This window comes from Phacochoerus africanus, chromosome 9 (genome assembly GCF_016906955.1).
Source record: "Phacochoerus africanus isolate WHEZ1 chromosome 9, ROS_Pafr_v1, whole genome shotgun sequence".
Lineage (NCBI taxonomy): Eukaryota > Metazoa > Chordata > Mammalia > Artiodactyla > Suidae > Phacochoerus > Phacochoerus africanus.
The window spans coordinates 63,871,406-63,888,222 of NC_062552.1; the positions used below are offsets into that span (position 1 = coordinate 63,871,406).

Consider the following 16,817-nt stretch of genomic DNA (forward strand, 5'->3'; position numbering starts at 1 on the left):
ACAAGTCTATATAAGTCTATTAAGTGTGCAATAGCATTATGTCGAGAAAAAAATGTATATATTTAATTAAAAAATACTTTAATGCAAAAAAAGCTACTATCATCTGACAAGAGAGGGCTGCCACAATCTCTACTTTGTAAAAAACAAATAGAAAACCGTTATCTGCAAAGTGCAATGAAGTGAAGCACAATAAAACAATATATGCTTGTATTTCACTATATGCTCATTTATGAATATTATAATAACGTAAATACTAAACATGGATCTCACAAAGGGAAATCTAAATCCTCATTGTCATAGTAAACAGTCAATTAATAATAACTAAAAATGAGATATCTATAAATAGTAAAAGCCTTTCATTTAGAAATATAGTGTAGATACAGAAGAAATTACTTGGAGTTGAAAGTGATTTCTTCTCTGGAGCAGAAATCAGAAGAGGTAAGATGAGGAAGCAGACTGCAATATTTTTATTACAACCTTTATATAATCATTTGTTTTCACAAATGTGTTTTATTAACACATAATTAAAAAGTTATGTTTAATTAGATGCTAATAATTTATTAATTTATTAATAATTAATAATCAATTATTAACCATAATTAAACAGAGCTAGTTTCAGCTGATATGTAAAGGTATAGCCATACAAATTGTTAACATCTGGCATCTGCTAATGATTGGTCACTGACTGTGAAATATTTTTAATATCATCAGTAGATACAGAGGTATACAAAGTAAACAAAATCCCTGACCTCATGGAGCATTTACTCCCATCAGGAAAAGAGAAACCAAATATAATAAGTAAAACATATACAGCTGACCCATTAACAATGCAGAAGTTAGAGATGCCAAACCCCAGGCAGTTGACAATCGATGTTATCACTTTACAGTGTGCCTTCTGCATTTATGATTCCATATTCACAGATTCAACCAATCTTGGATCATGTAGTACTATAGAGCATATTTACCGAAAAACAAATGCATATATGTGGACCTGTACAGTTCAAACCCATGTTTAGGACTTAATTGTATTTCTTAGCTAAGTACTTTGGAGAAAAGGCAGGGAAAGGGATAGAGAAATGGTTGTAAGGGTTTCAGTTGAGATTTATAATAGGTTAATCAGGGAAGGCCTAACTGAGAAGGCGGCATTTGAATAGACTTGAAGGAGTTAAGTGGGCTGTGTGAATATTTGGGGGAAGAGTGATTCTTGGAAGTAGAAACATGCAGTACAAAGGCCGTGAGATGCAAGCATGCCTGGTGGATTTGAGAAATAGTAAGAGAGGAATGTGACTAAAATAAGTGACTAAACTGAGGGCTAGATCAAGAGGTCTTGTACGTTTATCCTCTGAGTGAAATGGCAGGCCATGGGACGGTTCTTAGAAGAGTAATATAATCTAATTTATATTTTAATAGGATCATTCCAGAGGATGTGTTGAGAACAGAGGAAAGCAAGGATAGAAACAAGAAACCACTAGGAAGCTTTTCAACAACCCAGGCAAAAAATGAGGCTTGAAAGATGGTAGTAGGAGTGGAAGTGATGAGAAGAAGCTGAATTCCTGACATGCATTAAAAGTAGGGCCAAGAGAATTTGTTTACACAGAGGACCTGGAGTGTGAGAGAAGGAAAGGCACCAAGGCTAACTCCAAGGATTTTGACTAAGCTGCTGGTGGACATAGATGTTACTTTCAGATAAAGTCTGCAGAATTAACAGGTTTGGGGGGTGAGATAGTGAGTTTGGTTTGCAGATTTTCTTTTTCTTTTTTTGCTTTTTAGGGCCACACATGGGGCATATGGCAGTTCTCAGACTAGGGGTAGAATAGGAGCTACAGCTGCTGGTCTACACCACAGCCACAGCACTGCAGGATCAGAGCTATGTCTGCGATCTACACCACAGCTCATGGCAACGCTGGATCCCCAACCCACTGTGCAAGGCCAGGAATCAAACCCACATCCTCATGGATACTAGTCGAATTTGTTTCCACTGTGCCACAACAGAACTCCTTTTGCAGAATATTAAGTTGAGGTGTTATATATACCCAAGTTGTGACAGGCAGCCTTTAACATGGCCCTTAATAATTCTTCCCTCCTGGTATTCATGTCTTTGTATAAACAGTCCCTCCCCTTGAGTGTTGGCTGAGCTTAGTGACTCACTTTTTAAATATAACTTTTTACTTTGAAATAATTGCAAACTCACGGAAACTCAGAAAAGGAGGTCCTATGCACCTTCTATCTGATCCAGGAGGGGATGTTGACCAACATCTTGCATAATCACAATATAATATCTAGATGAGGAAAATAACACCAGGACACAATACACAGAGCTCATTCAGATGTCACTAGCCTTACATGTACTTGTGTGTGTATGTGTGTGTGGTTCTATAAAACACCACATGTAGATTGATGTAACCACCACCACAATCTAGATAGAACAGTGTCATCACCAAGAGGATGTACTGTGGCACCCTTTTATAGCTACAACCCTGTTTTCCTGGTATAATTATTTATCATACACCTCTTGTTTTCAAAAATGTCTTAGTTTAAATATAAATTTTATGGGATAATCCTACCTGTGACCATACTGGCTTAAAACTGACTGAATTTCCCTTAAGTCAGAATCTTTGTGGGCCAGAATTCAGATAGTCTCATAAATACATATATATTGTTTAAAAAATGAGTAAAACTATGATATAACACTACAAACTACAATTTACTATTGACTCAGTCTCTTAAAAGAGTCTCTTATCCTACAGTAAACTATAAACAGCAAAGGGCAAAATGATCAAACATCTCTTTTATCAATATTTTTAAGCCAAGAGTGAAAAATGAAAATTCCTGATACTACAATGTTCAACTCATGAGCAAAGAAATTTTAGCACAAAATAGAAATCCTCATAAAGTTTTTTTTTTGTTTTTTTTTTCCCACTGTAGAGCAAGGGGATCAAGTTATCCTTACATGTATACATTACAATTACATTTTTTCCCCATCCTTTGTTCTGTTGCAACATGAGTGTCTAGACAAAGTTCTCATAAAGTTTTAATTGGGCACAGTTAGTGATTATAAAAACAACTTTATACCAGGATAATTTCATATATTCCATGTCTTCCATGTCTTGAATTTAGTAGATACTCAATAAATTTGGACAGATTAAAATTTCAACTAGGATAGATCAAAACTGATTTTTTTTTTTTTAAGTCCACACCTGTACCATATGGAAGTTCCCAGGCTATGGGGCAAATCAGAGCTACAGCTGCCAGCCTACACCACAGCCATAGTAATGCCAGATATGAGCCACATCTGTGACCTATGCCACAGCTTGCAGCAAGGCTGGATCTTTAACTCACTGAGCGAGGGCAGGGATCGAACCCTCCTCCTCACAAACATTATGTTGGATTCCTAACCCACTGAGCCACAACGGGAACTCCAGAACGGGTTTTTGATCTAAAAAAATTACAATGAATTCAAGCTCATCAATATGCTAAATTTCAATAGAATAGTGATATGCAAAAGAAATTATTCCTTAAGCTCAAGAAGTTTTTGATTTAGGGAGATGACATGTAAGCAATCAACTAATATAAGAGACAATGAAAATAAAGTCATTAACAGAAATAAAGCCCAGAGGAAATTAAAGAACATGACACATTTAGGAAACGGTTAAGTAGTGGAGAATAGCTGGGATTTACCAAGACTATATTCCCACCCATCCAACCACCCCCAAAAAGAAGAGAAAAAATAAGAAACAACAGGCTAAAACTATAGTGTGGCATCCTAAATTTCATACTTAGGAGGTTCAGATTATATTCCATAGACAATAGAAAGCAACTGGAATTTTTTATTTACCTAATCTTTATGTCGCCCCTGCTCTTGACAGTTACTTTCTCTCTGTATATTCAAGGAATTAGTTCCCTTGTTGCTTTCAGTGTATATAAGATATTTTCCCATTATTACTGTTGGGAAGTCAGTGAGTCTAATTGCTGTTCCTTTGTCAATATGTCTTTTCTAATGGTTGTTTTTAACAGGTTTTCTTTCTTCTAATTTATTATACTTGGAATTCATTTGGTATTACTAGATTTGAGGTGTGTATCATTTGACAACTCTGGAAGATTTTGAGTCATTATTTATTGCATCTATCCTACCTTTTCCCCATTCCCTATATTATCTTCTCTCAAACTCCAAAGAGACTTTTTAAAGACTTTTTTTTTTTTTTTTTGCTCTGTATTTTGTACATTTTAGGATCTCTTGTCTCTTTTCATTTCTGCCTTTCTGGTTCTCATTCCATACTTGGTTCATATATATCTTCTAGTTCACTAATGGTTTCTTTAACCATGTGTAACTTGCTGCTTAATTTTAATTATTTGAATTTCTTTTAAGTTCCATCTATCTTTTTTCCAAATACACTTGATCATTTTTAGTCACGTCTTTGCTCTTACTGTCAAGAAACTCTTTTTTAAGAAATCCACCATCCAGTTAGGGTTAGGGTTAATGAAACATGTCACATTCTCTGTCTGATAATTAGAATATCTGAACTATGTGGTGAACTATATGATTCTACTGCCTTTATATTTTTACTGACTTTCATTAGAAATAATTTTGATAGCTCAAGGTCTTTAAAATTTTATCTACAGGAATTATTAGAGGCCTAATGCGAAGTCAGTGTGCTTCGGTCTATTGTTTATGGGCCCCTCCAGGATACTACAACTTGAAATTAAGTTTTCAACTTTTAGAACCAGAGATAGTGAGAATTCAGGCTACTGGTGTGGTTCTAAACTCCCCTAAAAGCTGGCTATGGATAATGAATTCTCAGACATTTCTTCCCCACCACAGTCAAGAAAGTCCAATTCTCTTGTTATATTTCATACAAAGGCCTTGACTCATGTTCACCTAACATCAATGGTGTGGCCATCTGGGATTCTGCTTCAGGAGATCTCCCATTACATTCTGGCTTAAATAGGCCCTGGGATCTGTCTCCTATCTGTCTTGCTCTTATAGCCATTAAAATGGAAGCTCAAATTCAACATTTGACAAATGTATTGAGTGCAAGATGGCTTCAGATAATAATTTATCCCCACCCCACCCCCTGCTCTTTTTTCCTATTTCCACTTTGTTTCAGGCCTTTCCATATTACTTCTCTTATTTTCTCAGTAATGCTGTAAAATATTAAGTAACAGCCTCCTTCTTGAGTATTTGTAATCATGAAAGTTATTGAGGATACTCTCTTACATTGCTAAAAAATGTAAGACTTAGTAAAGGTTTTTGGGGGAAAAGTGTCACTCGTGTTTTAGAATGACAGCTAAGGGAAGTGTGACAATTGATTAGAAAGGTGAGAAACTGAAGTTGAAAAAATTAGTCAGGAGGTACTATTGTCTTCTAGGTCACAAACTTGACATAAGATAGGGGCATGATAAAATAAATGAGAGAAAAATAGGAAAGAAATTACTGCTGCAGAATTGACAGGACTGGATGCTCAACTGCTCTGTGGTAGGTGAGAGCCTGAAAGGATGTGAAGATTATGTCAATTATATTAGCCTATATATCTAGGAGGACAGTTGTGCCAGTAATTAGCAGATGTTAAAAGATCAATTTGGACGTAAGAAAGAATGATTTAAAATACAGGGCATTGGGTTGCCAGAAAAATAAGTCAGGGTACAGGTGCTTAATATCCTCAAGTGGCTTCCTGGCTAAAGGACTCAACGATGTTAAGGCCAGCTTCTCTTGGCATATACTTCATAGCCACAAAGCAGCAAGTAAGTGTTCAAGGTAATAAGAAGGAAAGGCGTGGTGCCTGCTGCATCTGTCATTACGTCAGGAAAATAAAAACTTGTCCAGAGACCCTGTTCCTTCTTCTCCCATTCCTGCTGCAGAATTCCTCTTATTTCTCACTGGCAAAAAGAAAGGCTCAGAAAATGTTTAACTTTTCCAGCTTCTATAAAGCTGTAAAGGCAAACAAAGGAGAATATAACTGAGAATAAATGTTAAGTTATACAGTCAATAGTGTTTGACTCAGGTCCTGACTTCTTCCCAGGTTGAAGAGAGAGCTTAAAGTCAAATTAGGGATTTGGTTTCAAGTCTGTTGAGGTTAAGAAGACATTAAAATATCCAAGTGGAAGGGTAGACAAAGCATTGATTAGGGCATAAATGATAAATGATGTAGGAACAGATGAAATTAGAAGAGACAAGTCTACAATAAACTGAACACCAAATGCTGGCAAAAATATAGAGTAACAGAAACTCATTCATTACTAGTGGAAATGCAAAATGGTACAGTCATTTTGGAAGGCAGTTTGGCAGTTCCCTACAAAACTAAACATACTCTTGCCACATAATCCAGCCAATGTAGTTCTTGGTATTTACCCAAATGAGCTGAAAAACTTATGTTCACAAAAAACCTGCATGTGGATGTTTACAACAGCTTTATTCACAATTGCCAAAATCTGAAAGCAATCAAGAGGTCCTTCAGTAGGTGGGCAAATGAATAAACTGTGGTACATTTGGACAATGGGATATTATTTGATACTAAAGAGAAATGAGGTATAAAGCCATCAAAAGAATGGATGAACTTTAAATACATATTACTAAGTGAAAGAAGCCAATCTGAAAAGAACTACTATATGCCATTCTAGAAAAGACAAAACTATGGATACAGTAAAAAGATTAATGGCTGTCAGGCGAGGGAGAGACAGGTGGGACCCAGAGAATTTTTAGAGTGACACTCTTCTGTATGATACTAGATACTCTCTGATGATAGTAGATACTTGTCATTTACATTTCTCAAAACCCAGAGAAAACACAACACTAAGAGTGAACCCTAATGTAAACTATGGACTTGGAGTTACACTGAGGTAGGTTCATGGACTGTAACAAATGTACCACTCTTGTGCTGCATGCTGAGGACATGTAAATGTACAGGGCACAGGGTATGAGGGAACTCTTCTTGATTAATTTTGCTAGGAATCTAAAACTACTCTAAAAAAATAAGGTTGGGGGGGGATTTTTTAGAAAGAGACTAACCACATAACCCAAGGGAACATTAATATTTTAGGAAGAGGTAGAAGGAGAGATTATCTGAAGAATAACAAAGAAAAGAAAAATGATGAGGATCTAGAAACAAACAACTACAGCAAAGTATTTCATGAGGGCAAGGAGCACTAAGGTTGAAATGCATTCCAGTTAGGTTGACTTGGATACCGAGCAGGACAGGAAATGGTAACTTTCACAGGTTTAACTATCAGAGGTCACATATAATTCGATAAAGAATGTTTTTCAATGGAATTACAGTGGAGAAGACCAGTTGCAGAAAGTTAAAGATGTGTGATGAGGAAGATAAGTAAAATGAAAGAGGAAAGAAAAATAGTTTCTATGAAATTTCTTTCTTTTTTCCTTTATTTTTTTCTTTTTTGGTCATGACATGCAGTAGCTTCATATGGGATCTCAGTTCCCAGTGAAAGTGCCAAGTCCTAATCACTAGAACACCACGGAACTCCCTGAAATTTTTTCTTTCTTTTTTTTTTTTGCTTTTTAGGGCCACACCCATGGCATATGGAAGTTCTCAAGCTAGGGGTCAAATTGGAGCTACAGCTGCCCACCTATGCCACAGCCATAGCAATGCCAGATCTGATCCTAGTCTGTGACCTACATCACAGCTCACAGCAATGCTGGATCCTTAACTTACTTAGTGAGGCCAGGGATTGAATCCTCAATCTCATGGTTCCTAGTTGGATTTGTTTCTGCTGTGCCAAGAATGGAACTCCCCCCTGAAATTTCTTATTAAATTTAATGTTTGCACAGTTATGGCTAATTTAACTTTATTTTAAAATCATTAAATGTTCAAGAGTATGTTGTTCAAGAAACAAATTTCTTAATATAAGTTTTCAAATGAAAAAACAAGCTGTCTTTTTAATTAAAGTAACCCTCAGGATAAATTCAGATCCTCATCCTATATGTAGCACTGTATTCTGCTTATTACTAGGGAAAATTGCAACTATTATAAAAGTGGGGAAACAATGTCATGCAAGCAAATTTAGCTAGCACATATTCCATGCTACTTCAAAAATAATGCATTTAAGTGATCATCAAAAGTATAATTTTGGAGTTCCTGTCGTGGCATAGCAGAAACAAATCTGACTAGGAACCATGAGGTTGCAGGTTCGATCCCTGGCCTTGCTTAGTGGGTTGAGGATCCAGCGTTGCAGTGAGCTGTGGTGTAGGTCACAGACGCAGCTCAGATCTGGCTCTGCTGATTGCTGTGGCTCTGGCGTAGGCTGGTAGCTGTAGCTCGGATTAGACCCCTAGCCTGAGAACCTCCATTTGCCGCAGGTGTGGCCCTGAAAAAAGACAAAAAGACCAAAAAAAAAAAAGTATAATTTTATCCTCTACCATAAAAATAATTTAGAAAAAAATTTCTGGTTATTAAATAAAGACATTATTATTCCAAATAGCACTAGATTAATAAGAAGTATATCCTCCTATGATAATCATATATTTGTCATAGTCATCGCTAGGGAAAATTCTATGTAATTCTAAGTAATAGTGTGATTATTAACTTAGATTTTTATTCCAAGCCTATCTCTAGGACTGTTTCTTTTAGGAACTACAGCACAACACAACGAAATAAAACAAAGTTTTTCAGTTCTCACTCTATTCAAATTTATTTAACCTTTCTTAGTGTTATTACTCATGTTACTATTTATGTTAAAATACTAGAAATATTGCTAGTAGACTAAAAGCTCCTAGAGAGAGTGACTCTTTTTAAAAAAATTCTTCTTAAACTTCATTTAGATACCAACTAAATATCAAATCAGCTAACAAATTAAATGACATGTAAATAGTTTGTAAAATAAAAACATGATGCTCACAAAGGAGACAGTCTGTTCACCAAATAGCTTGGTAATAAACTTATTATTCATACTTTATATGGCAACTTAAAGACAAGAAGTACAATAAAAGAATGAAATAAAGAAAAGTCCCTGAAAGTTAAGAATGATTTTTAAAAAATGATCAGAAAAAAGACATATTACAAATGACCTAACTTTTATAATAAACTTAAGGTTCCTAAAAAGAATTATGACACAAAATAATTATAAAATGATCCAACACAGGGGCTTTAAAAAGACTGAATTGATAAAAAGAGTTTTTTAAAATTAATTCTTCTTCCCATTCTTACTCTATAAAAAATTTGAGTTGCTTGGTTAATGGACGAAGTTATGAAGGATTAAAAAAACAAAAAAATCTGAGAATTTTGGATAATAAAATGAGCAATTAGAAAGATTTAACACAGCATATATTTGTCAGGAAGAAAAAAATGTAGCTTTTGTATCTATTACTTTAAATTACAGTCTACAGTTCACAAGAGATTTCTATTTTCTGGGAGTTTATTTTTCTTTGGGGGATTTTTTTTTTTTCTTTTTATGGCTGCTCCTGTGGCATACGCAGTTCCCCAGCTAGGGGTCGAATCAGAGTTGCATCTGAGGCCTATGCCTCAGCCACAGCAACACTGGATCTGGGCCGCATCTGCAACCTATGGAACAACTTGTGGCAATACAGGATCCTTAAAACACTCAGTGTGGCCAGGGATGGAACCCACATCCTCAGAGACACTGTGTCAGGTTCTTAACTCACCGAGCCTCAATGGGAACTCCTACTTTTGTTGTTTTGAACCTCCTGGTTTCTTCTGGTCTACAATTTACCTCCTAGCTTTAATAATCTCTTAGAAGCATGTATCATTTTTCACTCCATAAATAACAGCTGCCATTTAATTCAATTTAACTATTCTATCAGATATGCCAGAATAAAAACTACGCAGTTTTTATGTAACTTAAATTAGAATTTTTATTTTAGATACTATTTTAAATGGCATTAGCCATAATATATATAACACATAAAATGTGTCCCCTAGTGCTGATAATAAATTAGTGTGCAAAGGAGTTCCCTTTTGGTGCAGCAGGTTAAGGATCTGGCAATGTCACTTGCTGTGGCTCTGATCATTGCTGTGGCACGGGTTCAACTCCTGGGCTGGGAACTTCCCACATGTTGAGAGTGTGGCCAAAAAAAATATCAGCACTCATAATTGAAGTTGTCTTTAAAAGAATGTTACTTTCTTTGGTGCATTTACTTTTTAGGACTGCATCTGCAGCATATGCAAGTTTCCAGGCTAGGGGTCTAATCAAGCTATACCCACCGGCCTACACCACAGCCACAGCAACATGGGATCCCAGCCGCATGTGCAACCTACACCACAGCTCATGGCAACACCGGATCCTTGAACCCATTGAGCAAAGCCAGGTATCAAACCTGCATCCTCATGGATACTAGTTGGGTTCACTACTGCTCAGTCAAAATAGGAACTCCAAAAAAATGTTACTTCTGCCTTGCAAGTATACATGCGAAAATTATATACTTAATTTTACTCATACAATAGTGAATCCCTTAGGATATCTGAAAAATAATCATAGCAATCTATAATTCTTTTCTTTCCTATTTACTGTTCTGGTCTATAAATTCAAGAGAAGAAAGATAAAGTAAGTACATTAAACAATAATACACACCTCTACTGAGAATTTCAAAATGAAGCTAAACACATTTTGTAGAAAAATCTGACTTCAACCAAATCTCACACTTGATAAACAGATTAAAATTTTTTCCACATCAAGATGTCACAATTTTTCTCAATATTGGTAGATAATTTTGGCTTAATAAATTACCCTGATGACATAATATTCTTTTGTAATCTGCAGCAAAAAATGAATTTAAGACAACAAAGTACAATATAATTTTCTCAGTAGCACATCTTTTTTTAATTGCACAGTAACAACAATAATGAATTTTTATGTTTTCTGTGGATATATTTTGTCTTTATTTTTAACCCATTAATGAGAACACATGCTCCCTGAGGGCAGGGATCCCTACTCTGCCACAAGCACTATGCTAGGAAACTGGCCAAAGACAAAAAAAGAGAATGAAAAGTATCTTAAGATAAAAAAGATAATTAGTAGAATTGAAATAATATCCTTTTTCATGATGATAGATCTATATTAAAATGAAACAAAAATTCTTGTCATGAAATGTAGTCTTTCCTTGTTTGAAGTTCTTGTAGAGCGTATTTTTTTCTTGCTTTTTTTATTGTAAGTAACATTTTAGGTACTCTTTCAATTCCCAAACATATTCACATGCCTTTCAAGGAGTGTCAGTTCTGTTTATTAACATTATAAGTCATTTAGAAAATTATTGTAATAAATACTAATGCAAAAAAAGTTCATTATTTTCTTTCTTTCAGGGTGGCCACCTTTTATTAACTGCAAAATATACTCTGAAATCGGAAACAGAATGAACATGAACCAAAAGATATTAATATACCACCACTTGAAATTCAGAAAATATGTTGTTTTCATGTACACATACACACAATAAAATAATACCATAACAGAAGGGTGCTGTATCTGTGTTTAAAGAAGGGGTTGTTGGCAAACACCACAGCTCACTTCTGCTGAAATGTACACAACTGATATATGCAGCGCACAAAGCTGGCACCAAGGGCTTACAAACTTAATTTGCCTGCAAGAAGGAATGGAGATTTACCTTCAGAGCACGTTCTTGATTGTTTTCAGCAGTCAGATGTCTCATGTTGTTTGCTGAAGTCTGGTTCTGCTCTTTGAGATGATGAAGCTCCTGCTCTAGCCGTTTGCACTGCCACAGGGGAAGAATCCCATTAAGTAAAAGAGTTATAGCATTTTTTTACCTACCCACATAAATTAGTGTAAATAATAATACCTCTGTATTCTCTAAAAGACAAAATATCCTTTACGATAAGAATAGTAAGTTAAAAGTGATGTTGAATATGAACAAAATAATATTGTTTATAGTACTCTGGCAAATTCAAATGCAATTTTCAATCTGACCTTTAATAATCTAAATACTACCACATAAAATATTAGAAAACATTATTTCTTATAAAATTAAGACAAATTATAATTAAAATTATTTTCTTCATTTACCAAGTGGTTTTCGTTTTGTATCTGTTGGCTGAATAATAGCCTACTTCTTAAAAATCACAAAAGGTTCTAAATAATCTACATTGTGGGATTTTGTGTTGTTTTTATTAAATTTTTAGTACAAACTATCATATATATGATACTTTTCAGATTTTAGAACTATCTAAAAAACAGCTGAGTAGGGAAAAATAAGAGCCACAGAGTGCTACAAGATGTGGAAATAACTAAGGAAACAAGTTTTTTAATTCCTATTTTGAGTAAATCTTACTTTTAAGTAAAACAAGAGAGAACAAACATGTGAAATGACATTCTGACCTACTGGGTAATATAAAAATTATAAGTAAAAAAATAAATTATAAATTAAAGCATAAATGGTCTAGTAGAAGCACCTATGTTCAAAAAATTCAGTGAAATGTCATGCCATTTAAATACAAGATTGTAATGTGAATATATAAAAGATTTTACACAATAATTGTATAAGACATAAACTGATCTGCTGCATAAGAGGACCATATGAAGATACAAAGGTAATTTGCAAAGGAATAAAGTATTAAATCTATTGTTAAGAAAAATACTAAAAATCACTCCTTAATTTACCTATTTTTAAATTTGAATATTTAATAACCAATTAGTACATGTACTGATTTATGATCTAGACAAAGTTACTTCTAGAATAAATTGACAAATGGTTAGCTGCAATGAATTAAAAATCATTATGATGATACAATCAAGATGCAGTCATAATCCAAATTGGCCTTTCTTACTACCTTTAACAATGATTTTCGTCTCTGACTTCTATATTATTCTGCAGTCTCAATCAGTATTTCCCAATCTTGAGTAATATACAAATTCCTTTAAAAGAAAAGTCTTATCAAATTCCTGGTTGTGACCTGAATCATATAATGATGTTTACATACCTATGACATTTTTAAAAGTTGCATGAGTGAAACCATAGTGAGATGACATCTTTTGGACTTGATATGGAAGGGACACACACATAATTTACATAAATTGTAAAAATTAAAATATTTGGTGTCAAATTCAGTTGAAATACAACTGTGTTTAGTGAAGACAAAACATGTGGCTTGAAAATGAATAAGGCACAGAAACACAATATTCTCTACAAGAATTACCTGCTACATATTCAATTAATTTTAGTACAAATGATTACATACTAAGTTTAAAATGGAATGACTAACTATGAATTCTGAGGGAACAATGGTGGGGAAGACAATTTTGGCCACTGGGGTAAAAAATGTTTCATGGAGCAGATGACATCCTAGTTGGACTTATTTTCAGTAAATGATTTTATAAACTGAAAGAGGAAAAATACAGGAGAAAAAGATTGAAGCTAGAAATATCAGAGGTCAAGTAAGAAAGCATAGTCATGAGTTGTCTGACCACTTATTATCTTTTGTTTCCGTGTAAATTAGAGATGATCCAAAGAAACTTCTTTCTCTTTACATGATACATACAAAAATATTCACTCTTGCTCGAGAAATAAACATTAGATTTATTTTCATTTCTCCATAAGGTTTAACCTTAACATTGACCTGGGAATCATGCTGGGGTGAGCTAACGATAACTCTGAACTGAATAAAATAGTAAATAAATGATTGTGTCAAATACATGTTTGCAGCTTACACATTCAAAAACTGCATGTTCGTATGGATATGTGGCTATGAAAATGAGGTACCTTAATTTGGTTTAAAATGTTTTATATATCAGCTTGCTGGTATGTTCCTGAGTGAGACTGATCTCTATTTTCCCTTTTGAGGGACAATCTTTTTCAGCTGTGTTATCAAGAAAGAATTAGCCTCATAAAAAGTTTTCACATTTTATTTTCAGAAAGTTTATATAATATTATCTTTTCTTATAAGAATTGGTAGAAGTCCCTTATAAAACTATCTTAGCTTTCCTTTGGGGTTCAAGTTCCTCTTTTCAGAGATACAGCTGCTTTTTTTTTTTTTGTCTTTTTGCTATTTCTTGGGCCGCTCCAGTGGCATGTGGAGGTTCCCAGGCTAGGGGTCCAATCGGTCCAGCCTATGCCAGAGCCGCGTCTGCAACCTACACCACAGCTCACGGCAACGCCAGATCGTTAACCCACTAAGCAAGGGCAGGGACCGAATATGCAACCTCATAGTTCCCAGTCAGATTTGTTAACCACTGCGCCACGATGGGAACTCCCAGAGATAGAGCTTTTAAAAGATCTTTTAGTGAGACATTCTGCCCAAAATGTGATTATTTTGTTTTCACACTCTTTACTGGATATAACTGTTATGATACAAGCTGTATCTTCAGCATTTTGAAGATACTACCTCATCACAGCATGGCATCTACTGTAGCTAATGTGAAGTCATTATTAATCTAATAATCATTCTTTAGTAGGCATGTCTTTTCTTAAAGGTTTCTTTAAAATGTTCTGTATTTTAACTTTAGAGTTCTTCAATTCTACAATATATAAAAGGGTTGATTTGTTTTAATGTTCTAGATACTTGCTGTGCTTCTCACCAGAAAACTCAGAGGAATTGTATCTTGAAATGCTACCTAGTTCCATTCTGAAATTCTTATAAGTCATATAATGGATTTATTCATTTTTCTTTAATAATTTTAAATTTCTATTTCTTTTTTTTCCAGCCACACCTGCAGCATACGGAAGTTCCCAGGCTATGGGTCGAATCAGAGCTACAGGTGCTGGCCTGCACCATAGCCACAACGGATGCAAGCCCATCTGTGATATATGCTGCAGCTTGTGGCAACGCCGGATACTTAACCCACTGAGTGAGGCCAGGGATCGAGCCTACATCCTCACAGGTACTACATCTGGTCCTTAACCCACTGAGCTACAATGTAAATTCCTAATTTCTATTTCATATTTTAATTTGCTTTAAATGTGTGTGAATTCTGAACATCTATCATTAGTGAACTGAGACTCTTGATTCTATCTTCAGCTGTGTCTACCCCCTTCATCTGTTCACTAACCTTTTAATTTCAATGACCATAGTTTTCAATTTAAGATGTTTCCTTATATTCTTTTTCAATACTATCCATTTTTTCATTGTGTTTTATATGTAATACTTAATGATTTCTCTGTTTATATCATACTAAGTGAACTTAGTCACATAGTGAAACAAAGGTCATATGATATCACTTATATGTGGAATCTAAAAAAAGGATACAAATGAACTTATTTGAAGAACAGAAAGACTCACAGACCTTGAAAAACTTTAGGTTACCAAAGGGGACAGGCTGGGGAGGGATGGACTAGGGGTTTGGGATCAGTATATGCACAATGCAGTACATGGAATGCCTGGCCAATGGGAACCCACTGTATAACACAGAGAACTCTACCCGATATTCTGTGATAGTCTATGTGGCAAAAGAAGTTGAAAGAAAATGGATGTGTACATGTATAAATGAACCACTTTGGTGTATATCAGAAATTATCACAACCTTATAAATCAACTATACTTCAATAAAACTTTAAAAAATGGAAAAAAAAAGAATGAAGATGTGGTACTGGATTTCCTTTATGATACAGTTGTTAAAGATTGATATGGCATTGCACTGCAGCAGCATGGGCAATTTCTGTGACATGGGTTTGATCCCTGGCCTGGAACTTCTGCATGTCTCAGGCACAGGGGAAAAAAAAAAAACAAAAACCCAACTGCAGTACAATGGAATACTACTCAGCCATAAAAATGAAACAACACTTTTGCAGCAACATGGATGTACATAGAGATTATCATACTAAGTGAAGTGAGTCACTTACTTCCAAAGGGGAATGAAGGGGAGGAGAGATAAATTAAGAATTTGGGATTAACATATATACACTACTATATATAAAATTGATAATCAACAAGGATTAACATACATACACTACTATATATAAAATTGATAATCAATCAATAATCAATAATCCCCGTATAGCATAAGGAACTGTACTGAATATTTTATAATAACCTACAAGGGAAAAGAATCTGAAAAAGAATGGATATATGTATATGTACAACTGAATGACTTTGCTGTACACCTGAAACTAACACAAAATTGTAAATCAACTATATTTCAAAAACATTTTTTTAAAAACATGAAAAAAAGAAGTTTCAATGAGTATTGCCAAAAAAAGTGGTAAATTTTTATTAAAGGAATTTGAATCATATTTACTATAAGATCTGTTTTTACCAGTAATTTCCTTTTACTCATTATTGTAAATTCTAATGAACTGTATCAAATGGACAATATATTATGATTCCCTTTTACTTTATATTTACTTTCTGAAAGATTAACATGGCTTAAGTTAACACAAAGTTCTGTAACAATGTCTAAGTTTTTAACAACTGCTGTTTCTGCTCCTAAACAATCTGCTTTCAGTCACAAATCATGTTGATTTCATTACAAACATCTTCCCATTTGGATGCTATACAACTCTATCCTTTGCAGACAAAAAATAACACCAGATGCTTCCAGTCAAAACAGAAACTAAACGTTCGTGTCAATGTGAATTATGTACTTTGAACTGCAGGTATTTGGAAGCACTTAGGATGATATAAGGAAGTTTTTTTAATTCCCTTTTTTTTAAAAGAAGAATTTATAAAAAGTCACTTCACTTTAGATTTGAAAATAATAATTAGAATGTTTTTCTCACATTACAGTAACTTGCAATAAAGAGTTTTCAAATTTGAAAAAGTAATTTGTTTCTTCAAAGTCCTGGCAAGATATCAAAAAAATTGGTTAAATGAACAATATATACAATACTCACGAGGTTTAAAAGAAAACAAAGATTTAAAAAGAAAAACAGAAATTACGTGAATGAGTCTCTGAAAATACATATTCTG

General features: G+C 34.3%; 1 protein-coding gene across 4 annotated transcripts in view; it reads right to left on the reverse strand.

The window, feature by feature from the left end:
• MIPOL1 (mirror-image polydactyly 1) overlaps nucleotides 1-16,817 on the reverse strand; it is a 278,090-nt gene that overhangs the window by 125,322 nt on the left and 135,951 nt on the right. For all 4 annotated transcript variants that reach the window (XM_047795508.1, XM_047795507.1, XM_047795506.1 and 1 more), the window contains one exon: nucleotides 11,567-11,674. In XM_047795508.1, the coding sequence (XP_047651464.1) occupies nucleotides 11,567-11,674 (108 nt within the window). The remainder of the gene's footprint in view (nucleotides 1-11,566; nucleotides 11,675-16,817) is intronic.